Genomic DNA, 25,906 nt, shown 5'->3' with positions numbered 1-25,906 from the left:
CATTGTCTTACCCGTAAACATAATCTCGTAGTTCCATATCTTCATTTATATATGTAAACATTAAAATAACAGTCGAAAAATGTCAGTCTTGTTTTTTACTGTAGTTTTGAAGGTGATATCTATATGATATATCTGTAACAGTGTGTATAACCCCGTTTATGGTGCAGGGAACGAGTCTCACCTTTTGGCCCTGACTCTTAAACTGGCCGTTATTGGGTTAACTCTCTCCTGGCTTCATGAGCTTTTTCATACCTGCTCTTCAAACTATGTTAAGATCCTGCCTCTAAGGTCTCATTGTCTAGATCCTATTGTTAACCGACCACTCTGAGACTGAAAAAATACTTCCCGACTTCCACATGAATTATTTATATTTTTAACATCTAATTGTTCCGTCGTGTACACGTTCCGCACTTTTCAAACATACTATACATGTACATCCTATCAAGTACTCTGAATATTTTATATGTCGTTATCATATCTCCCTTGATTCTTCAATCCTCTAATGTTATCGGGTTTAATTTTTTTCAGATTTTCCTCTTGGGTTATCTCCCTTGGCTCTTGATCTGATCATGTTGTATATCTCTATTTCTCCAGTTTTTTAATATGCTTTATCGTGTGTGGGTTCCTTGCTGGTGCTGCATACACCAAGATAAGAGTGACATATAATGTACAAAGAAACATAAGCATCGTTTTCTTGAGATGGGTGCCGCCAGCTATATGCTTTCAGCTATGCTTACTTACCCCAAAGTCTTTCTTCCTCTTTTTTTTTTTTGAGTATGTGTATGTGCCTTGGATATCAGTTATTAATGACACTTGCCAATAGATACTTAGCATGTGTGTGTGTGTGTGTGTGTGTGTGTGTGTGTGTGTGTTTGTGTGTGTGTTTGTGTGTGTGTGGGTATACATGTGTGTTTATGTTTGTCTCCGCTCATGTGTTAGTGAGGGATTACACATTCGTAGTTACAAAAACAGAGATATGCCAAATGTGCCCCTCCTGATTATCTTCTCCATGACTTTGCATACTATGCAGTCAGTGATATTGGTCTGTAGTTTAAATGCGGCATATCTGTCTCCACTTTAAAAAAATTGGAACTACATTTGCTGTCTTCCACACCTCAGGTAGTCGCCCTTTTCGATACACGTGTTGAACATTGTTTACAGTGGTACACAGCGCCTCTGCCACCACCTTCAGGACCCAAGGAGAGATGTTATCTGGCCCCACTGCCTTTGTGTGTGTGTGTGTGTGTGTGTGTGTGTGTGTGTGTGTGTGTGTGTGTGTGAGGTAATCCCTCACCATGTTGGTGTACGATTACATCTTCGTAGTTACAAAAACGGAGATTTGCCAGTTGTACCTCGAATATAAATTTTCCTATCGAGTTTTTATATTTCCAGCAGATGTGACAAACATTACTTTTTGCATCCTGTTCCATCAGTCTACTACTGTATAATATCTGTGCTACTGTATAATATCTGCTCTACTGTACAATATCTGTATTACTCTGTATCTGCACTATTGTATAATATCTGTACTACTGTATAATATCTGTACTATTGTATAATATCTGTACTATTGTATAATATCTGTACTACTGTATATGTGCTACTGTATAATATCTGCACTACTGTATAATATCTGCACTACTGTATAATATCTGTACTACTGTATTACATCTGTACTACTGTATTACATCTGTACTACTGTATTACATCTGTACTACTGTATTACATCTGTACTACTGTATAATATTTGCACTAGTGTATATCTGTGCTACTGTATAATATCTGTACTAATGTATATCTGTACTACTGTATAATATCTGCACTACTGTATAATATCTGCACTACTGTATATCTGCACTACTGTATAATATCTGCACTACTGTATAATATCTGCACTACTGTATAATATCTGCACTACTGTATAATATCTGTACTACTGTATAATATATGCACTACTGTATAATATCTACCCTACTGTATAATATCTGTACTACTGTATAATATCTGCACTACAGTATAATATCTACCCTACTGTATAATATCTGCACTACAGTATAATATCTACCCTACTTGTCATGTAGGGGGGTGTCGGAATGAATCGGATATAAGTGGGGAATATGGGAGAAGGGGATTATGTAGGCAGGGGAGAGGCAGGCGAGGTGGTAGGAGTGAGATTAGCGGAGGTAGGTAGGTAGGTAGGTAATGACAGGTCAGTGGTGACCACCACGACACTCTCATTAACTCGACACTACTCACTAACATATGCCTCGCCCACTCTTCACTCATATATAAACATAATAAAATATAAGAAATAGGAATAGCAAATAACGGGGACAGTGAACATTACTATTCTACTCAAACAGTTTATTATTAAGTCTTTGTACAATAATATATTTGGGAACAGAACATTATTGTGGTTTAGATAAATGGGGTGGTACACATAAGCAGTGAGACAGGGAATACAATTAGCTTGGCCAAAATGAATGTAACTTACAATATAGTACACTGTAGTTCACTACAGGAACTAAACCACAGGTCCCAAGACCTACACAGCACGAGTACTGCGCCAAGCCAGTACTCTGCCCAATGCCTCCAACAGTCTCCTCCAGAGACTTCAGCAGCCTTCTCCCGAGCCTTGCACCCCAGCAGCAGCTCCGCTCGAAGTCTCTGCTCAGGAGCTCTGCACCCCAGCAGCAGCTCCGCTCGAATCTCCCTACTCAGCTCTTCCTTGGGCTTTTATGGTGGTCCAAGCACCCTCCACAACCACGTGTACGACCTGACGCCTAGCTCTGACGCCGTCAAGAACAAAAGACCTCAGACGTGGGCGTGGCTACAGACGTTTGCCAAGGCAAGGTGTGACCATATAATTGGTTAAATTAGGTCTCTCCAGAGACCTCACAAGCCCAGCTGAACTACATCACATACTGTATAATATCTGCACTACTGTATAATATCTGCACTACTGTATAATATCTGCACTACTATATAATATCTGCACTACTGTATAATATCTGTACTACTGTATAATATCTGCACTACTGTATAACATCTGCACTGCTGTATAATATCTGCACTACTGTATAACATCTGCACTGCTGTATAATATCTGCACTACTGTATAATATATGTACTGGATAATATCTGCACTACTGTATAATATCTGCACTACTGTATAATATCTGCACTGCTGTATAATATCTGCACTGCTGTATAATATCTACCCTACTGTATAATATCTGTACTACTGTATATCTACCCTACTGTATAATATCTGTACTACTGTATAATATCTACACTAATGTATAATATCTGCACTACTGTATAATATCTGCACTACTGTATAATATCTGTACTACTGTATAATATCTGTACTACTGTATAATATCTGTGCTAATGTATAATATCTGTGCTACTGTATAATATCTGCACTACTGTATAATATCTGTACTCCTGTATAATATTTGTACTACTGTATAATATCTGTACTACTGTATAATATCTGTACTACTGTATAATATCTGTACTACTGCATAATATCTGCACTACTGTATAATATCTGCACTACTGTATATCTGTGCTACTGTATAATATCTGTACTAATGTATATCTGTACTACTGTATAATATCTGCACTACTGTATAATATCTACACTACTGTATAATATCTGTACTACTGTATAATATCTGTACTACTGTATAATATCTGTGCTACTGTATAATATCTGTGCTACTGTATAATATCTGTGCTACTGTATAATATCTGTGCTACTGTATAATATCTGTGCTACTGTATAATATCTGTGCTACTGTATAATATCTGTGCTACTGTATATTTACACTACTGTATAATATCTACACTACTGTATAATATTTACTCTACTGTATAATATCTGTGCTCTGTATAATATCTGTGCTACTGTGTACTATCTGTACTACTGTATAATATCTGTACTACTGTATAATATCTGTACTACTGAATAATATCTGTACCAGTGTATAATATCTGTGCTACTGTATAATATCTGTGCTACTGTATAAAATCTGTGCTACTGTATACTATCTGTACTACTGTATATCTGTACTACTGTATAATATCTGTACTACTGTGTAATATCTGTACTACTGTATAATATCTGTACTACTGTATACTATCTGTACTACTGTGTAATATCTGTACTACTGTATAATATCTGTACTACTGTATAATATCTGTACTACTGTGTAATATCTGTACTACTGTGTAATATCTGTACTACTGTATAATATCTGTACTACTGTATACTATCTGTACTACTGTATAATACCTGTACTACTGTATAATATCTGTACTACTGTATAATATCTGTACTACTGTATAATATCTGTACTACTGTATAATATCTGTACTACTGTATAATATCTGTGCTACTGTATAATATCTGTGCTACTGTATAATATCTGTGCTACTGTATAATATCTGTGCTACTGTATAATATCTGTGCTACTGTATAATATCTGTGCTACTGTATAATATCTGTGCTACTGTATATTTACACTACTGTATAATATCTACACTACTGTATAATATTTACTCTACTGTATAATATCTGTGCTCTGTATAATATCTGTGCTACTGTGTACTATCTGTACTACTGTATAATATCTGTACTACTGTATAATATCTGTACTACTGAATAATATCTGTACCAGTGTATAATATCTGTGCTACTGTATAATATCTGTGCTACTGTATAAAATCTGTGCTACTGTATACTATCTGTACTACTGTATATCTGTACTACTGTATAATATCTGTACTACTGTCTAATATCTGTACTACTGTATAATATCTGTACTACTGTATACTATCTGTACTACTGTGTAATATCTGTACTACTGTATAATATCTGTACTACTGTATAATATCTGTACTACTGTGTAATATCTGTACTACTGTGTAATATCTGTACTACTGTATAATATCTGTACTACTGTATACTATCTGTACTACTGTATAATACCTGTACTACTGTATAATATCTGTACTACTGTATAATATCTGTACTACTGTATAATATCTGTACTACTGTATAATATCTGTACTACTGTGTAATATCTGTACTACTGCATATCTGTACTACTGTATAATATCTGTACTACTGTATAATATCTGTACTACTGCATAATATCTGTACTACTGCATAATATCTGTACTACTGTATAATATCTGTACTACTGTATAATATCTGTACTACTGTATAATATCTGTACTACTGTATAATATCTGTACTACTGTATAATATCTGTACTACTGTATAATATCTGTACTACTGCATAATATCTGTACTACTGCATAATATCTGTACTACTGTAAAATATCTGTACTACTGTATATCTGTACTACTGTATATCTGTACTACTGTATAATATCTGTACTACTGTATAACATCTGTACTACTGTATAATATCTGTACTACTGTATAATATCTGTACTACTGTATAATATCTGTACTACTGTATAATATCTGTACTACTGTATAATACCTGTACTACTGTATAATATCTGTACTACTGTATAATATCTGTACTACTGTATAATATCTGTACTACTGTATAATATCTGTACTACTGTATAATATCTGTACTACTGTATAATATCTGTACTACTGTATAATATCTGTACTACTGTATAATATCTGTACTACTGTATAATATCTGTACTACTGTATAATATCTGTACTACTGCATAATACCTGTACTACTGTATAATATCTGTACTACTGTATAATATCTGTACTACTGTATAATATCTGTACTACTGTATAATACCTGTACTACTGTATAATATCTGTACTACTGTATAATACCTGTACTACTGTATAATATCTGTACTACTGTATAATATCTGTACTACTGTATAATATCTGTACTACTGTATAATATCTGTACTACTGTATAATATCTGTACTACTTTATAATATCTGTACTACTTTATAATATCTGTACTACTTTATAATATCTGTACTACTGTATAATATCTGTACTACTGCATAATATCTGTACTACTGTATAATATCTGTACTACTGTATAATATCTGTACTACTGTATAATATCTGTACTACTGTATAATATCTGTACTACTGTATAATATCTGTACTACTGTATAATATCTGTACTACTGCATAATATCTGTACTACTGCATAATATCTGTACTACTGTATAATATCTGTACTACTGTATAATATCTGTACTACTGTATAATATCTGTACTACTGTATAATATCTGTACTACTGTATATCTGTACTACTGTATAATATCTGTACTACTGTATAATATCTGTACTGTATAATATCTGTACTACTGTATAATATCTGTACTACTGTATAATACCTGTACTACTGTATAATATCTGTACTACTGTATAATATCTGTACTACTGTATAATATCTGTACTACTGTATAATATCTGTACTACTGTATAATATCTGTACTACTGTATAATATCTGTACTACTGTATAATATCTGTACTACTGTATAATATCTGTACTACTGTATAATATCTGTACTACTGTATAATATCTGTACTACTGTATAATATCTGTACTACTGTATAATATCTGTACTACTGCATAATACCTGTACTACTGTATAATATCTGTACTACTGTATAATATCTGTACTACTGTATAATATCTGTACTACTGTATAATATCTGTACTACTGTATAATACCTGTACTACTGTATAATATCTGTACTACTGTATAATACCTGTACTACTGTATAATATCTGTACTACTGTATAATATCTGTACTACTGTATAATATCTGCGAGGAAACAATTTCAGTTTTATATTTTTACCTCCATTTTCGTCTATTTACCAGCCCAAGAAAGCTTCTATGTATTCATATAATTCTATGATTTTTCTGTCTGGTTATAATATCTCTTCTTGTTACTTTTGTTTGCATATTCTGTGAATTCCATTTTCACCAATCTTTAATGTTCATATTTATTTATGAACGGATTGATTTTGTAGCATATTCCTGGATTTTTTCTGTTTAATCTGCATGATGACACATTCACACCTGTATATTTGAATTTTGATATAATATGCACTGTGATGTCTCAACATATCACCATCCATGCATCGAAAAGCTAATTTTTGGAGCTTTTTTACGAGTTTCTCTCATCTACAATAATTTTCTTTTTTCTGCGCATAACCTGATGTTATCAATAACAAAAAAAGGCAGAATACCGTGACTTTGTAAATGGTTCAAGTCGGACCGAAACGTCGACGTAGCTCCTCCCTTCTATGGGCGGGTTATTTGTGTACTGATGTTATCATTTTTCATTTTATCTTAGTTACATTATGTAGCAGTTACTTATATAAGTTACTTATATAAATTACCGTTATGTATTTGTCACTAATTGTCGAGGTTATCTGAATATTATTTTAGGCTTTGAAAGTCATTTCGATTTCGTGGTTTTCATATTATCTTGGTGATTCGCCGGTATTTCCCCGGCCCGGGCCTCTTCCAAGTGGTGGCCCGGCCTTGGCTCCCTGTGTAGGGAGTGTCTGTGACCAAAATCTTCCATGGGATGAGGCACAAGCACCACCTCACCGTTGGGACCAACTGTCCCCAGGCCTAGTCACATTCCCCGCCCTCACGGGGGCTCGTAGGGAGAAGCTAGGCCTCTCTGATCCACCATCCCCTCCCCAAGGGGGCTACTGGGAATGACAGTCTTGTGAACTGCAAGCTCTGGCTCAGGCACCTACCTTGCCCTAGAAGGGCTGGGCATCGTGTCGATCTATGAATGATGATCTTCTTGATTCGCCGGTACTCTCCCGGCCCGGGCCGTTTCCAAGTGGTGGCCCAGCTTTGACTCCCTGTCTCGGGAGCATCTCAGACTGACGTCTGCCAAGGGAGGAGGCACAAGTACCTCCTCATCCTTGAGGCCAACTGTCCCCAGGCCAAGCCACATTTCCCGCCCTCACGGGGCTAGTAAGGAGAAGCTAGGCCTCTCTGTTCTGCCATCCCCGCCCCAAGAGGGGTAATGGGAATGACAGTCTTGTGAGCTGCAAGCTCTGGCTCAGGCACCTACCCTACCCTAGAAGAACTGGGCGTGACGTCGATCTTATGAATGATCAACAGACATTTATGGAGTAATTTATAATTGGTCTCATTATTTTCTATCACTTTTATTTTTATGTTTTAAAAATTAAATTATCTATTGTAAAATATTGTTTAATATATTTTGTCCATTTTCTTTTTTTTATTGCAATATATTTTATTAATATTTTTATAATGGCCACTTGGTTTAACATCCCCTTTATGGAGGAACTGATCACCGTGTTCAAAATTAGTGGAGACGCTGACGAATTCTCGGTGATGGAGCTGACGCTCGAATTAAGTCAGTGATTCAAACACGTAAGAGAAAAAAAATCATTTGTGAACTCTGGTCTTCCACATCGGAGGTAGTTCTCTGAACCAGTGTGGTTCACGTATAATTAGTGGGTTCCCCGAGGTGGACCAACGAATTAGTGATCAAAGAATATCAGTGATAATTACTGATAGTATCCTAATTGTGCAGACTGGATGGTTCTTCGGTTTTAATTGTTAGACATCTCTCTCTGTAATTTGCTGGTATATACGACACATGTGTTGTGGGTCTATGTTCCTCTACCTCTCTGTGGGGCTGACTTCAACTTCAACTCCCTACTCAACCCTTGTAACGGCAGTGGCCATTTGTGATAGGTCCACTCCTTGTGTTGTGGGAGATTTTTTTCAATTTTGCCGCCGAAATGCACCTGATATCGATTGTATGGACACGCAAACAGTCTAGGCACTAGGCCCTAAAAGAGTTTACATGAGTACATCTGGATTTATATCTTAAGTTCACTTACCTGTAACAAACTTATTTAGTAAATTTACTTAATATGTCTGGTATCTTATTTTCGTTAATAAGATAAATTTATATATTACGTAAATTATATTGTCTATATATCCTTGAAGGTGACTACCCCACATTTTCTGCCTGACAGGTATATAATAATAATAATAATAATAATAATAATAATAATAATAATAATAATAATCTTTATTTCTACTAGTTTATAATTCAGCTATTACAGACCAAGCTGACATTATCGGCATACTATATAGAAAGCCCCTGGTTATGCAGAGCATTTCGGGCAAGTTAGGTTAATCATGTGTTCCAGGATGTGACCCACTACAGTCGTCTAACACCCATATACCAACTTACTGCTAGGAGAACAGGAGCAGTAGGTGAAAGAAAACATGCCCAACATTTCACCCGTGTCGGGATCGATCCCCAGACCTCAGTGTGTGAGCTGAGAACTCTATCATCCAAGCCAAGAGCACATTACCAAATACGTCTATTGTCAGATGGGAGTAAAGTGCCCAATCATTTATATCACTCACCAGAGTGGTGTCAGCTCTCATCTTATCTGCCAGTTGATTGTGGAAATTAAGTGTTGATGAATTCTAGTCTTGATATCAAACCCACGGCTCAGTCACAAGCGAAGAGGTAAGCCAGGGCTTCCTCAAGTTTGTTTATTGATTGATGACAAGTAGGAGTCTGTTTACTGATTTCAGATTCGTGAGGCAGGTGTCACCTGTCAGCTAGAAGTGCGCACAGCTGATCTCGGCTCTCACACTTTTAAAGTCTGTCAATATTATTAAGTAACACGTTTGGCAGGTGTGCTTGATATATAAAGTCAGTTGTCTGTTAATTGAGTACTTAGCTACAGTACGACCTGGCTCACACACACGTTTATATCTGTCAGTATTATGCAAAGAATTTGGTTACTTAGGTAGCAGTCATAGCAGGTTTTTGCTTAAGTGAAATACGTTTAATGGTGATTAGAGTAAGGTGGTAACTGTTAAAAATAATTATAGTTATGAGTAAGGGAACTGATAATTCATCTCATCTGTGGTGGCATGACCTCTCCAGCTGAAGTAACACAGCAGATGACTGTAATATATTAAGTCAACTGGTTGATCGAAGAAACCAATCGGCCAGCAGCACACAGTAAGTTCCATATAACTGTGTAGTTAGTAATCACATTAATAGATCGATCAGTGCATACAACTGTGAGGTTAGCACAGTAGTCTGATTAATGGTTCCACATTCTGAGGCTTGGGTCATTAGCTTAATCATAATCATTATTCATGAGTAATTAATGACGCGGCTTGAGTAAAATCATTAATAAATTGTTAGTCACACCTGAGACAGTGACATGTATTGTCAGTTGTTCGTAGCCCTGGGCTGACTTAGCGTGCCCAGCAGGGGATTGTGAGACAAGTAGTATGCTGAGTGGTGATCGGATCCTCCGATCATGCCCCATCCCCCGAATATGGTGGAATTTATTCCACTGGCTATTCATACCTTCTCCCTTGAGATGGCTATGTTACCCTGGGGGAGAGAAATGTGTTTTTCTTGACGCTTTCCCTCAGCTCAGAAGAGAGGCCATACAAAGCTATATTTCACCCTTTTCATCATATCTAAATCTCCAATGACTCAATATTAGAAATGAGGTGCTTCTCACCAGATCTCAGTACCTTGAATTTATGATTGTCATAATAACTAACATTTTTCCATGTCAAAAGCGTTGATTAGCTCTCCATATTGACTGTGTTGGTAACCGAGTCCAAGGCAGAGCAGAGCAGGACTGGTACTTGAAGCAAGCCAAGTTTCAGTTCCGGCCTTTTAATTGCTAACCTAACAAAATGTAAGACACCGACTGTGTTGCTGGAGGGGCACATGGGAGCCGGGCTTCTAATTCCCCTACCACTAATCTGAAGTGTATTCCAGCGTCTAGTCAATGGCAGGCGTGAGCTGTGACCTCGTGCCCAGCTTAAACCAAGTGAATATCAACCATAGTTACTTAATGGCATTCAGATACGACGACCGCTCATCACTTAGCAGGACAAAAATTGATATGTATCATGTGCTGATGTCTGTAACTCATTGTAAATAAATGGTTCAGAGAACCAACAAGTTGATAAATTAGATACATATGCAACACTTGCGTATCTTTATTGTGGAAACGTTTCGACACACAATGGTTTTATCAGTCCTGTACAAAGAAGAATGGTGAAGATCGGAAGGAATTTGATGTAGTAAGTCCCTCAGGCTGGAGTCGATGTATAAATTGAGCAATTAGAATAGTTTTTGGTAAAATAAACGGAATCGTGATTTTCATTAGGGCTCTTTGTCGCACCCCCTGAGATGCAATCTCTCACCCAAGAGGGTGCGTGCATCCCTGATTGGGAACCCCTATACCTGGAGAGGGTTTCCAGAGATCAACGCCCCAGCGACCGGTTTGTGACCAGACCTCCAGGCCTCCTTTTCTAATTGATCAAATACTTCACTGAGTCCCCAAGAAGAGAAGACCTGAGGCACGTTTTTCTATTATCCTACCTTATTCATTAAGGAAATTGCAATCCCTAATCTTGTGCATGGAAGGTATGGATTTATTTAAGTACAGTGGGGTGTGTGTATAGATTAATGGGAGTAATTCCCAGAGCTGGTCAAGTATCATTCACCACGCGCTGCGTAGGTACCTACGTGTGAGCTCCATTCAATGACTAATGTGCTGAATACTCTACCTGGTAATAGACCAGGTACTAGACGTCATCATGCACATAATATTGTCATCATGGATATTAGCTGTCATCATGGTCGCCATATCCAATATACTTGTTTTGGCATCCCTTTTGTGGTGGAGTTGATCACTCTGTTCAGAATTCGTTGGAAGGCTGTCGGATTCTTGGTGTTGGAGCTGGCTCTAATTAACAGTCAGTCAACCACAAATATCCTCCATAACAAACATTCCAAGTATGGGTGTAGAATCCTTAGGATGTTCAGTAAAGCATTGTAACAATCTAGTAATACGTGGACAACATGGCAGAGGGTTCAAATAATAATCATTCATTTATTTACATACGTTCCTTAAGAATTTTCAACCATTATCAACTGCTGGTCGAGTCGATGCATTCCAATGAAAAATTAAAAAAATTGCCGATTGAGTCGTAATTAGTAGACAACAACAATACACCCTTCCTTCTACTACTACCACTACTTCTACTATTACCACCATCCTGCTCTCCTTTTCGTTAGTGTGTAAATGGTCCAAGTCGGACCGAAACGTCGTCGTAAGCTCCTCTCTTCTATGTGCGGGTTATTTGTGTAATATACCCTGTAATCTGGTTGAAGAATCTGGTTGAAGAATCTCGTGAATTTTATGTGGTTCAGAGGATGATGTGGAGGGCAGGAAGTTCTAGGATCGCCGAATGCAGGTTTGAATTTCTGATCTTTGTAATGTTTTGTGGTTTTATTTTCTTTGTTTTGCATTTGCTCCCCTCAAGGGGGGTTTCTTGACGCTGGTGAGAGGCTCTTGATCTAGGGAATTGGATCTGTGCTCCAGTTCCCTGAGTTGAGCCTGAATACCTTCCATGCCCCCCACATGCGCTGTATAATCCTACGGGTTTAGCGCTTCCCTCTTATAATAATAATTTCCATTTGCTGTTGTGATCAATCCTTTTTTTTCAGATTTATTTGTTCCCTCACTCGTGTAAATTTTATGAAAAATCTGTTTTCTCTCCTGTTTCTTTATGGGTTATAGTAAGATGCATAGAGGGAGAATAAGCTTTTAATAATCACTTTGCTTAGTATTTAAAAAAAAATTATTTTTACCTTCGTTTCTCTGGATTACACCGATGATGATATTCTCTTTATTTGTTTTTATTTAGAAGAAAGATTATAAGGGGTTTTTATTTTCATTACTTTACTTTAACTTCAACCTTAGTATGTTAGTATTGTGCTCATTATCTTTGTCATCACTTCTTCCATTAGTATTGCCATTAAAAGGTCTATATCCCTTGGTACATCATTTAATTATACTGGTCTATACCATAGACGTCAACCTGAGTCTTCGAGATCTCTTATGGTTATGTTTGCTGTTATAATGTTTCACTTCTTGCACTTTTTTTCGTGTTTAAGGCTCTCATATTTTCTTCAGCAAATTGTCACTTATCTTTTTCATAAGTAACATATACGTCACTGGCATTTCTTGTGCATTCAATCCACTTCGTTAGTTTCACTTCCATGTTTAGTTCAATGTTCATCGCCTTCATTATTCTATGGTCTATATTCTTTCAAATATATTCTCCCAATCTAATACGCTTCCCTACAAACAGAATAGTAATGTTACTTAACCACTAAGTTAAGTCACATATTTGGTCGTAACAGGACTTTGCAAAATCTTCTCTCTACCAGTCCATCACTCTGTTGAATAATAAAATGGTATAAAATACCGACAGGTTGTTAGGTAAGACACATATGCAACAGTTAGGTATCTTTATTTCGAAACGTTTCGCCTACACAGTAGGCTTCTTCAGTCGAGTACAGAAAAGTTGATAGAAGCAGAAGATATTTGAAGACGATGTAATCAGTCCATCACCCTTAAAGTTTTGAGGTGGTCAGTCCCTCAGTCTGGAGAAGAGCATTGTTCCATGGAATGAAACAATATGGAGATGAAGTGACAGGATGGAGCCTTTTATAGCGCCAGGAGGTGAGACGTAGGTCACTAGGAGAGGTAGGCGAAACGTTTCGAAATAAAGATACCTAACTGTTGCATATGTGTCTTACCTAACAACCTGTCGGTATTTTATACCATTTTATTATTCAATCTGTCTGACACTGCAACACAAGGGTATCTTGGTACAGACCTACAATCAACTTCGACAACCTCTACTAGTGAGAACGGCTGGATTTGAGAGGGACCTGTCCTCCCAACATCTGAGTTCTTACCTCTCCTAGTGACCTACGTCTCACCTCCTGGCGCTATAAAAGGCTCCATCCTGTCACTTCATCTCCATATTGTTTCATTCCATGGAACAATGCTCTTCTCCAGACTGAGGGACTGACCACCTCAAAACTTTAAGGGTGATGGACTGATTACATCGTCTTCAAGTATCTTCTGCTTCTATCAACTTTTCTGTACTCGACTGAAGAAGCCTACTGTGTAGGCGAAACGTTTCGAAATAAAGATACCTAACTGTTGCATATGTGTCTTACCATCACTCTGTTACTTACGTCCTGAAAAAGCGATATTTCTCTGAGATTTCCTTTCCAAACGTGTACCTAATGCATGTACTTCAAACCCCTGCGGAACTGTCTTCCCTTGTGCTTCAAACCCCTGCGGAAATGTCTCCCATTGTGCTTCAAACCCCTGCGGAACTGTCTTCCCTTGTGCTTCAAACCCCTGCGGAAGTGTCTTCCCTTGTGCTTCAAACCCCTGCGGAAGTGTCTTCCCTTGTGCTTCAAACCCCTGCGGAAGTGTCTTCCCTTGTGCTTCAAACCCCTGCGGAAGTGTCTCTCCCCTTGTGCTTCAAACCCATGCGAAAGTGTCACCCCTTGTGTTTCTCATTATGCCCATACCACTTTCATTGTTTGTTTGTTGTTTTTAACACTCTGACTTACCTTTGGAGTGTAAATGTTGACGAACAGACAGTCCTCTTTGCCCTCCACCACAGAACTTCTGCCTGTCATGAGGGTATCCAAAGTGTACTGTGGACATAAAGGAGGCATCTGCGACCCATCTCGTACATCATCCCAGTTCTCAACTGCTAATGGGTCCTAGAAAAATAATTTTGCTGATATTTAATTATCCTCATAAAATTCATACAAATACTTGTTACGTCCCCCTCCTCCAACCCTTCCTAGGCCGACCCCTACCCCGCCTTCCTTCCACTACAGACTGATACACTCTTGAAGTCATTCTGTTTCGCTCCATTCTCTCTACATGTCCGAACCACCTCAACAACCCTTCCTCAGCCCTCTGGACAACAGTTTTGGTAATCCCGCACCTCCTCCTAACTTCCAAACTACGAATTCTCTGCATTATATTCACACCACACATTGCCCTCAGACATGACATCTCCACTGCCTCAGCCTTCTCCTCGCTGCAACATTCATCACCCACGCTTCACACCCATATAAGAGCGTTGGTAAAACTATACTCTCATACATTCCCTCTTTGCCTCCAAGGACAAAGTTCTTTGTCTCCACAGACTCCTAAGTGCACCACTCACTCTTTTCCTCATCAATTCTATGATTCACCTCATCTTTCATAGACCCATCTGCTGACACGTCCACTCCCAAATATCTGAATACGTTCACCTCTCCATACTCTCCCTCCAAATATATATAATGGTAATATGTGCAAAATATTCGGATTAGATATTGTACGTTGAGGACGCACTGATTTTATGAACTGCGAAAGAAGAAACAAGATCCGGTTTGTGCCGAATAGGTAAAACTGGTCAGTTAGCGAGAATTCATTTAAAATTAAGTCCTTTCTAATATTATTGCTTATGCGTATAAAAATATATTTTTCATTTATGTTAATGTAAAAATTAATAATTTTGTATCAAAAGAACCTTAGAAAACTTACCTAACCTTATTACAACAAGTGCAATTTAAATTAGCCTAATCCATTAATTTTTTATAAGTTTACAGTAATTTAATAATAAACAAACACAATGAAATATATTTTTTCGTTACGTTCAGAATGATATTTGCAAAATTATTGCTTACACAAATTTTTACATGCCTTATTCGGCAAGAAGAGCGTTGCTATTTAGGCCAAAGTCGCAAGTTTTACCAGTTCGGCACGATATATATAAACATTTTCTCTTTCCACAGCAGGATTCGAACCTACACACACTGCATCAAAGTGCGGAGTACTTTATTCACACAGCCAGATTCCGGACCGAAGCCAGACGGTCACTTTCCGTACTCCGGCACACCACGCTTGTACAAAGTTATTTCATAAATTCTGCCATATGCAATGAACTTCAAAAGAATTTTAGAGTGCTTAATAATTAGCAAATGGGCAAAATTATGAAGTGTGTGTACATTCGACTCCTGCTGTGGACTGAGAGATAGTTTATGTATATATATAATTGTTTATTTATTGTTGTGTATAAATTATGTAACGAAAGGTTGGATATCAGATTGCAGGGAGAGTGTAAGGAGGACGTGAATGCTTTCAAATATTTGGGAGTGGAAGAGTCAACAGATGAGTGTTTGAAAGATGAGGTGAAACATAGAATTGACGAGGGGATAAAGGTGAGTAGTGCACTGAGGAGTCTGTGGAGACAAAGAGCTTTGTCCATGGAAGCAAAGAGGAGAATGTATGAGAGTATAGTTATACCAACGCTCTTACGTGGGTGTGAAGCATTATTGGCGATTGTAGGGAATCCGTAGTTTGGAGATTAGGAGGAGGTGCGTAATTATGAAAACAATTATCCAAAGGGCTGAGAAGGGGTTACTGAGGTGGTTTGGAGATGTAGAAAGGTTGGAACAAAATATTCTGAATAACTTCGAGTGTGTATAATCTGTAATGGAAGTAAGGCAGGGTCGGGGTCGGGATATGAAAGTTTGGTGGGAGGGACTAAAGGAGGTTTTCTGTGCGAGGGGCTTGGACTTCCAGCAAGCTTGCGTGAGCGTGTTAGATAGGAGTGAATGGAGACAAATGTTTTTAAGGTCTTGACGTGCTGATGGAGTGAGCAAAGGATGAAGAGATTCAGGAAAACCGGCAGGCCGGAGTTGACTCCTGGAGGTGGGAAGTACAGTGCCTGTACTCTGAAGGGGGGGGGGCGTTAATGTTGCAGTTTTATAACTGTAGTGAAAGCACACCTCTGGCAAGACAGTGATAGAGTGAATGATGAAAGTTTATCTTTGTCGGACCCCCCCCCCTCCTTTGGTGAGAAATGGCCGATGTGTTAATAAAAAATAAATAAAATTAAAGAATAACGTCATTTACTCACTTTGAATCTAAGTTCTCCAACAGGTGGCTGAGCGTATGGGATGGAGTGAAAGGAGTAAAATGTTTTGCCTCCGATGGATTGTTCCTTTACACCTGACACCTTACCGTTGATCGTCTTCACCACTGGTACATCAGCTACCTTCACTGAATGCTCAGCCTCTTCCACCTCCCCCGGTGGCTCCATTTCCTCTGCCAGTGTAGGTGCCACCACCGCCGTCAGCAGCACCGCCGTCAGCAGCACCTGGCCTGCTAAGATGATCCGCACGAAGTTCCACATTGTTGTTCCGTAGCTGCTCCTGGTAATTTGTAAATCCACTTGAATTACTCAATGTTCATCCCGTTCTTTTGCAGTCTGGCTGCGCAAAACAAATGATTGAAAACGCAGAACCAGTTTTTAACCTATCAATATTTCAATTATATTCGTCTTTTGTCAAACCATACATAAGATGCCAAATTCAGACAAATGTGCATGTATATTGTATCATCTTTATTTCTTATTAAGGATCAATACTATTAAAGGCTTTTTCTTCCATGTGTGTTTTTTCTGTCACTGTTGTTGGCAGCACGAAATTTAGATCCTCATATTATGGAGATATCTAAGTACTGTATTCGTTTGAATATGAAAATATTTAACATTAACAATCATTATCTATATAAGAAGCTAAGGGAAACAAAAAACAAATAGCTAAAAGCAATTGGTGACAAAATTGTAGCTTATCTCTACTGGATATCTTCTTGCTTGTTACTCTTAACTTATTACATTTAAAGGCTTTTTTACCCTTAAGAATTTTCCCACTTACTGAAACTACAAAAACGCGTACAGGTCAATTGTTTTAAACAAATCCCATTTCGCTTAATTGCTGTTTATTGCAGTAAATTTAAGCAAACACTGACATATTTGATAGAAAACGGTTCAGTTCTGGGACCTTGATCACTTCTAACATACAGAGGTAGAAAGACATTATATATAGGCGGAGAGTGAGGTGTGAGTGACGCATGGTGACCTGAAGAGAGGTGTGAGTGACGCATGGTGACCTGAAGAGGTGTGAGTGACGCATGGTGACCTGAAGAGAGGTGTGAGACGCATGGTGACCTGAAGAGAGGTGTAAGTGACGCATGGTGACCTGTAGAGAGGTATGAGTGACGCATTGTGACCTGAAGAGAGGTGTGAGTGACGCATGGTGACCTGAAGAGGTATGAGTGACGCATGGTGACCTGAAGAATGAGATGTGACGCATGGTGACCTGAAGATTGAGGTGTGAGTGACACATGGTGACCTGAAGAGTGAGGTGTGAGTGACGCATGGTTACCTGAAGAGAGGTGTGAGTGACGCATGGTGACCTGAAGAGAGGTGTGAGTGACGCATGGTGACATAAAGAGAGGTGTAAGTGACGCATGGTGACCTGAAGAGGTGTGAGTGACGCATGGTGACCTGAAGAGTGAGCTGTGAGTGACGCATGTTGACCTGAAGAGTGAGGTGTGAGTGAGGCATGGTTACCTGAAGAGGTGTGAGTGACGCATGGTGACCTGAAGAGTGAGGTGTGAGTGACGCATGGTGATTTGAAGAATGAGGTGTGAGTGACGCATGGTGACCTGAAGAATGAGGTGTGAGTGACGCATGACCTGCAGAATGAGGTGACGCATGGTGACCTGAAGAATGAGGTGTGAGTGACGCATGGTGACCTGATGAATTAGGTGTGAGTGACGCATGGTGACCTGAAGAGTGAGGTGTGACGCATGGTGACCTGAAGAGGTGTGAGTGACGCATGGTGACCTGAAGAGTGAGGTGTGAGTGACGCATGGTGACCTGAAGAGGTGTGAGTGACGCATGGTGATTTGAAGAATGAGGTGTCAGTGACGCATGGTGACCTGAAGAATGAGGTGTGAGTGACGCATGACCTGCATAATGAGGTGTGAGTGACGCATGGTGACCTGAAGAATAAGGTGTGAGTGACGCATGGTGACCTGAAGAGTGAGGTATGAGTGACGCATAGTTACCTGAAGAGTGAGGTGTGAGTGACGCATGGTGACCTGAAGAGTGAGGTGTGAGTGACGCATGGTGACCTGAAGAGGTGTGAGTGACGCATGGTGACCTGAATAATGAGGTGTCAGTGACGCATGGTGACCTGAAGAATGAGGTGTGAGTGACGCATGGTGACCTGAAGAGGTGTGAGTGACGCATGGTGACCTGAAGAGTGAGGTGTGAGTGACGCATGGTGATTTGAAGAATGAGGTGTCAGTGACGCATGGTGACCTGAAGAATGAGGTGTGAGTGACGCATGACCTGCATAATGTGGTGTGAGTGACGCATGGTGACCTGAAGAATGAGGTGTGAGTGACGCATGGTGACTTGAAGAATGATGTGTGAGTGACGCATGGTGACCTGAATAATGAGGTGTGAGTGACGCATGGTGACCTGAAGAGTGAGGTGTGAGTGACGCATGGTGACCTGAAGAGTGAGGTGTGAGTGACGCATGGTGACCTGAAGAGGTGTGAGTGACGCATGGTGACCTGAAGAATGAGGTGTCAGTGACGCATGGTGACCTGAAGAATGAGGTGAGTGACGCATGACCGGCAGAATGAGGTGTGAGTGACGCATGGTGACCTGAAGAATGAGGTGTGAGTGACGCATGGTGACCTGCTGAATGAGGTGTGAGTGACGCATGGTGACCTGAAGAATGAGGTGTGAGTGACGCATGGTGACCTGAAGAGTGAGGTGTGAGTGACGCATGGTGACCTGAAGAATGAGGTGTGAGTGACGCATGGTGACCTGAAGAATGAGGTGTGAGTGACGCATGGTGACCTGAAGAATGAGGTGTGAGTGACGCATGGTGACCTGAAGAATGCCATGTTGGGATGAGGAAGGGTAGATGATGAGATCACGTGACTCCCGTGTTGTTAGAAGTGATCAAGGTCCCAGGACCGAAACGTTTTCTAATAAACATGTCATAGCGTTTGCTTACGTGTCTTTTTAAACCAACTTGTTGGTATTTATTACAAAGGTTTATACCATTGCAGTAAATGAGCGTTTATTCATGTTTAACAATTGCACGAATTCCCAAGTTGATGGTGTTGCAAAATGCTTTTTAGTTTCGTGAAAAAATGACTTATAAAGTGTCTAACATTACGAACAATTTTTATATAGAAGATACGTAATCAATTGTCGATTCGATGATTGAAAGAACCGAGATTTTTGTTTTCTTCGTCATTAAATAGAAGGCCAACATTTACTGGCTTAATAAATGTAGGCCTTAATTTACTAAAATTATCCCGATTCAATTTAGACGTAAAAAAAAAAGTCATGCATGGTAACTTGAGCCTACCAGATATGTAGGATCAATATCAGTTTTTATCACATAAATGTTTTTTTTAGTAAATTTTTGATATCTGTATATTCAACTTAGTAAGCTTTTAGTCCCCGCGTACGTTTAGGGTCACCGAAAAGGGTCACGGTCCGGGTCTTCTCCGTGCAGTGACCGGGCAGTTTTAGCCTCCAGCTAAACATCAAATTATTAGGGAAGAAATGGTATGTAACTCAAAAATTCATTGGTAATCGCAGTAATAAGTTATTTCTTTTAACGCACTCTCCGTCTCCCACAATATTAGAGAAACGAAAATTTTTCTTTTTATATGACGGGACATCTATGTCAGGCCTAAACTTCAGTAGGCTGTGGGGTTACAGTTGAGCCAGGTTATTGGTCCCTGGTTCAGTTGTGAATTCAGTGTGAAACCTGCCTCTCTGTGCCAGGGTAATTCAATGGGGTACTGACCTGTATTCCTCACAGAAGGCAGTGTGACTGTGATAGGCAGCTGATAGGGTAATCTCTGGTCGTGGGAGTGCCACCTCTACACATGTGTACGCCTGAATGCAGTCACCAATACTCACGTGGTAGTGTTTGGGGAGGGGGGGTTAACTGAGAATACCTGTGTGAGTCACGCAACTGCCTGCTCCAGCTAGCGAGTCCCTTGCCCTTGGTGATTGTATGGTGCATGAATGTATTCACCTCACAAGGACACAGAGGGGAAGGACGCCATTCTCACAGCTGAACTGTAATTGACTCGCCGTCGGCTAAGCCTACCCTGTGGGCCCTCAAACTGGCGGGTTGAGGGTGCCTACGGCTTAATTAATGTATGGGATATATAATACTACAGTAAGCTAACGACTATCTCTAACTTAGAAGTAGTAATGTAGTTACTGTAGTGTATAATTAGCCTAGGAGTTACGAGGCTAATTCTTAGCATTAAGTATTTACAGAACTGAAACCTGTCTCTAGACGTCGTCTCTCTCTCTCCTACGTCCCCATTCCCGCAGTTGAGGGTACGTGTAACGGATTCTTGAAAATACTGATATTTTCCACATAAGCAGCATCAGTATGGAGTCCACACCTTGACTAACACAACAAAAAATTAGAGGAAGTGCAGTAGTTTGCAACAATGCTACTCACGGAACTAAGGGGTATGTCCTATGAAGGAAAGTTAATGGAACTCAACCTAATGACGCTGGAGGACAGGAGAACTAGGGGAAATTATGATAAAGATGTTCAAAATATTGAGAGGAAATGACAAAGCAAACAGGAACAGAATGCTTCACAGATGAGAAATATGGAAAGGGCACAACTGGAAGCTGAAAACTCATGAATCATAAGGCTGGTAGAATGTATTTTTTCAGGAAGCGGAACAATTCGGAGAATGAAGTGGTATAGACAGGACCAGACTGTTGACGCAGGGAGAGAATGGATGTATAGTAGCAAGCAGCGAAGAGGAGGACCAGCATATTCAACCAGAATAAGTGCGACCCAAGCCAGGGAGATAAGAGATAAGGATAGATGAGTTAGTGAATACAGTGAAGAAACAGAAGAGAAAGCAGAAGCCAAATCGTGAAGCATCGTGCAGCTGCATGAGCGGAATCCAGACGACAGTTCTGCTAGATGTAATGTACATAGCCTTTTTTGTGGTTCCATGAGGGAGCTGGGCCTGGCTCTGAATTACTGATAGCTGAAGGTCATTAACCCTGCTCTGGAGAGCTGAATATCATACTTAGAGCATTTAACACTTAATAAAGCAGAGATAGTGGGGAGGGACTTAAGTGGGAGCACCAAGAGGCACAACGACTGTGCTCACAGGCGCTAAGGTCAGACAAAATACACTAACATGGTTTATTCAGTAAGTAAAGCTATTCAGGTATACACAAGTACAGTGTATAGGTTATCATACATAGGAGCATACGTGTAGAGAACCTAGGATAACCCAGTGTGACTTATTTTATTTAAATCAAGGTAGCGAGGATAAGAAGGCTCTGGTCGACAGTACACAGCCAGTACACACGCATGCACGATTGAGTTGTGTGTATGCACATACATACATGAACAGCCAGTTGGCTCGTGTAAACTGACCGCAAATACACCCTAAACCCATCTTTCCCCTCTCCCTGCCCCTTCGCCCCATTCCCTCTTTATCCTCTCTCTCTCTCTCTCTCTCTCTCTCTCTCTCTCTCTCTCTCACTCTGTCTTTACACAGGATTTGGCAAGGTTAGGTTAAGGATCCCTAGCTTTATTGACAAGCTAAATACAAGTTAATGATTTCTAACTTTATTGACAAGCTAAAAGCTGTTACCTACATCAGCTCATTTGAAATCATTTTATTATGAAATATACAAGTAGAGAAGAGGATGAAGTTGGAGCCATATGTGGGCCAACATTTTCATTTGATCAACTGACTATATCTCGTTGACACCATAATGCTGTACAAATGTGTTTCAGACTCGAGTAATCCTGGGGATAAATAATCTTAGATGATGTGATGTTCTGGAGAAGGGTACAGCCAGAGTGAAGTTGCTGCTTTCTGCTCGTCTTGTGGTATAGAAGTTCGCTTCTCATTGTCCTCGAAGTGAAGCCAAGTGTAGTACTTTGACAATGTTGGCCTTGTACATTAAAGTAAGGCCACCCACATCCCTCCTATGTTGAAGGCTCTGCTGAAATGACAGTTCTATCCAGGATGGGTCAAGGCGAGAGACAAGACGTCTTGCTCTGTTCTCTACTCCGTGAAGCAGTCGCAGATGAGAGGGAGGCCAGACATACCAAGAAAGTGGAGCATACTCAAGGTGTGAGCGTACTTGTGCCTCATACAGAATCTTGCAACCCCTACTGTCAAGCCGATGTGAAATATGGAGAAGTGTTGTAAGCTTCCTGGCTGCCTTGTTTGGAAGATTTACAATGTGGTTCTTCATGGTCAGTTTGGAGTCAAATATCACCCCAAGGAAATCAACTTCTTATCCAGATACCAACACCCTCCCATTCATACTTACTAGTGCACCTCTTTCTGTCTGTCTGTCTGTCTGTCTGTCTGTCTGTCTCTCTCTCTCTCTCTCTCTCTCTCTCTGTCTTCCGTTTCCTCCTCCTCCTCCTCCTCCCCTGTCTTCCCCCTATTCCCTCTCAACCCTAGCCTTTCCCTCCCTTCCTCTCCCCCCTCCCCTTGCACCCCCCTGTCCTCCCCCCACCTATCTTTCCCTCTGCCAGTGTATCCTCCCTCCCACCTCCACACACACGCACGCACAGGTACGTACATGCATATATACACACACACACACGCGCGCATACAGACATACACACACACATACAAACACACATATACACACACACTCTCCTCCACGCCCTCTTCATCTTTCTTCCTCTCCTCCTCTTCCCCCTTGTTTACCCATCAATTCCTTTCCCTCTCACTCCTTGTACCCCTTTGTACCCCTAATCCATCTTTCCCTTTGTCACTGTCGTCCCTCCTACTCTATATCCTTCACCCCCTCCCTACCTCCCTTACCCTTTCCTTCCCTACAACAAACACCCACCTTCACACCTACATGCACTCACTCCTGAGGATACATAAGCTCTTTCTGTGGTAAAAAAACAAATGAATTACCAAGGAGCAAGGCAGAGAACCAGGGGTCTGGTGGATGTATCTGGGAGGGAAGATTGGGAGGTAGAGCTCACAAAAAGGGACAGAGAGGAGAAGTAAGCTAGAAGAGCTTGGCAAAAAAATGGAGGAGAGGATAACTGCAGAGAGTAAGAATGGGAGCTAGAAGCCAAAGCAGCAGAAGCTAAAATGCAGTGCACAGAAGAGGAACTGAAAAACCCGAAACAGCCTAGAGAACCAAAGAACAGCACAGCCATGACATCAGCGACTTCTATATCAGTTACAGACGAAGGGCCTGTAGGGAGTAAAGGAACTATACTGTATGCGAAGGTCCTATCAGACCCATATGGGGCCCAGGACAAGGAGCACACTAAGAACAAATGAGGGTTCTGAAGGCAATGAAGGAGCTATGCTCTATTCACAGACTAACAGACAACTGCAATGGCCAGGAACAGCTGAACAGGAAAGACAGACAACTTAGCATAGGGGCTTCAGCCAGGGAAGGGATCGAAGGCAAGAACGCTTCAATGGAAGGAACTAAAACATCTCAGGGGATGCAAAGGAAGACACAGTGGGAGGACGAAAGGGAAGGTCAGTTTTTGTCTATGGGTTCCAGGAAGTCAAGGGGGAAACCTATGATGAAAGAAAACAGGATAGGAAAAAAGCGATTGAAGGCATCATGAGAGCAATACGTGAGGATGACATGACGCAGGTGACAAATTTCCGGAGAATTGGGTTGTTTGCAAGTGGAAGAAAACGGCCTGTCAAAGTAAGCTTCAAGGCAAAATCAGGTCGATCCAGGATCCTGCAGGAGAAAGCATGACTGAGGGATCAACCGGAGTACAGGAGAATGTACCTCACTCGAGGCAGAACACAAAAAGGACGATACTATAAGAGAGGGTGCAAAGACGAAAGAAGGAACGAGAGGCAATTATGAAGATGAGCAGAACTCAGACGTAAGTGGAAAAGCAAACACATCCTCCAGAAACACCCACAGAAGGACTCCAACTACGACAACCCCAATGCAACTGAACACTCCAAACCAAAACCCACACACTGTTCCCTCTGTCCCCATCCCCCACATCACAAACCCCACACCTACAGCAACCCATATGGGCACTCTGCCCCCCTCATCACAAACCCCACCCCATCACAACCCCCCATAGGCCCCCGCCAGGGCTCCTGCTCCCCCAACCCCAATATTCTAACAGAACCACAGTTTTAGAAAAGAAGTTGAAGGTTAGGTACGTGAATGCGAATGGAATAAAGATCCTGAGGAAAGATTGAAAGAGCAGAGGGGGAGGAGGGGTTGCACTGTTTATAAAAAACCGATGGGGATTTGAGGAAATGGAAGGCATGGATGTGAATGGAGAAAGGGATTACATAGTAGGTACAATTTGGTCTGGGGTACATAAGGAAGTCATTGCAATTATTTATAACCCACCACATAACTGCAGAAGGCCAAGAGAGGAATATGAAGACAGCGACAGAGCAATGGTGGACACACTGGCTGAGGTGGCAAGAAGAGCTCACTCAAGCAGAGCAAAGTTACTGGTGATGGGCGATTTCAATGAAAGGGATATCGACTGGGAAAACCTGGAGCCACATGGGGGCCCCGAAACATGGAGAGCCAAGATGATGGATGTGGCACTGGAAAACTTCATGCATCAACATGTTAAGGATACTACCAGAGAGAGGGGAGGATGAACCAGCAAGACTGGGCCTTGTGTTTACCCTGAGCAGTTCAGACATTGAGGACATCACATATGAGAGGCCCCTGGGAGCTAGTGATCATGTGGTTCTGTGCTTTGAATACATAGTAGAGTTACAAGTGGAGAGGGTAACAGGAGTTGAATGGTAAAAGCCAGACTATAAACGGGTGGACTACACAGGTTTGAGGAACTTCCTGCAAGAGGTCCAGTGAGACAAAGAACTGGTAGGAAAGCCGGTAAATGAAATGATGGAATACCTAACAACAAAATGCAAGGAGGCAGAGGAAAGGTTTGTTCCCAAGGGCAACAGAAATAATGGGAAGACCAGAACTAGCCCCTGGTTTACCCGACGATGTAAGGAGAAAAAAAAGCCAAGTGCAACAGAGAATGGAAAAAGTAAAGAAGGTGAAGAACACAGGAATATAAGAATATTAGTCGAAGAGCCAGGAACG

The 25,906-nt window shown here is 40.5% G+C and overlaps 1 protein-coding gene across 3 annotated transcripts in view; it reads right to left on the bottom strand.

Annotated features, from left to right (window-relative positions):
* LOC128687322 (carboxylic ester hydrolase) overlaps window positions 1-25,906 on the bottom strand; it is a 104,226-nt gene that overhangs the window by 60,658 nt on the left and 17,662 nt on the right. For all 3 annotated transcript variants that reach the window (XM_070092808.1, XM_070092806.1, XM_070092807.1), the window contains exons 2-3: window positions 16,841-17,135; window positions 14,490-14,645 (exon numbers count right to left, since the gene is read on the bottom strand). In XM_070092808.1, coding sequence (XP_069948909.1) covers window positions 14,490-14,645; window positions 16,841-17,116 — 432 coding nt within the window. In that variant the 5' untranslated portion in view covers window positions 17,117-17,135. The remainder of the gene's footprint in view (window positions 1-14,489; window positions 14,646-16,840; window positions 17,136-25,906) is intronic.

This window comes from Cherax quadricarinatus, chromosome 40, assembly GCF_038502225.1.
Source record: "Cherax quadricarinatus isolate ZL_2023a chromosome 40, ASM3850222v1, whole genome shotgun sequence".
Taxonomy (NCBI): Eukaryota; Metazoa; Arthropoda; class Malacostraca; order Decapoda; family Parastacidae; genus Cherax; species Cherax quadricarinatus.
Note: the sequence above shows the minus strand (reverse complement) of the source record. Positions and strands in the feature narration are given on the sequence as shown.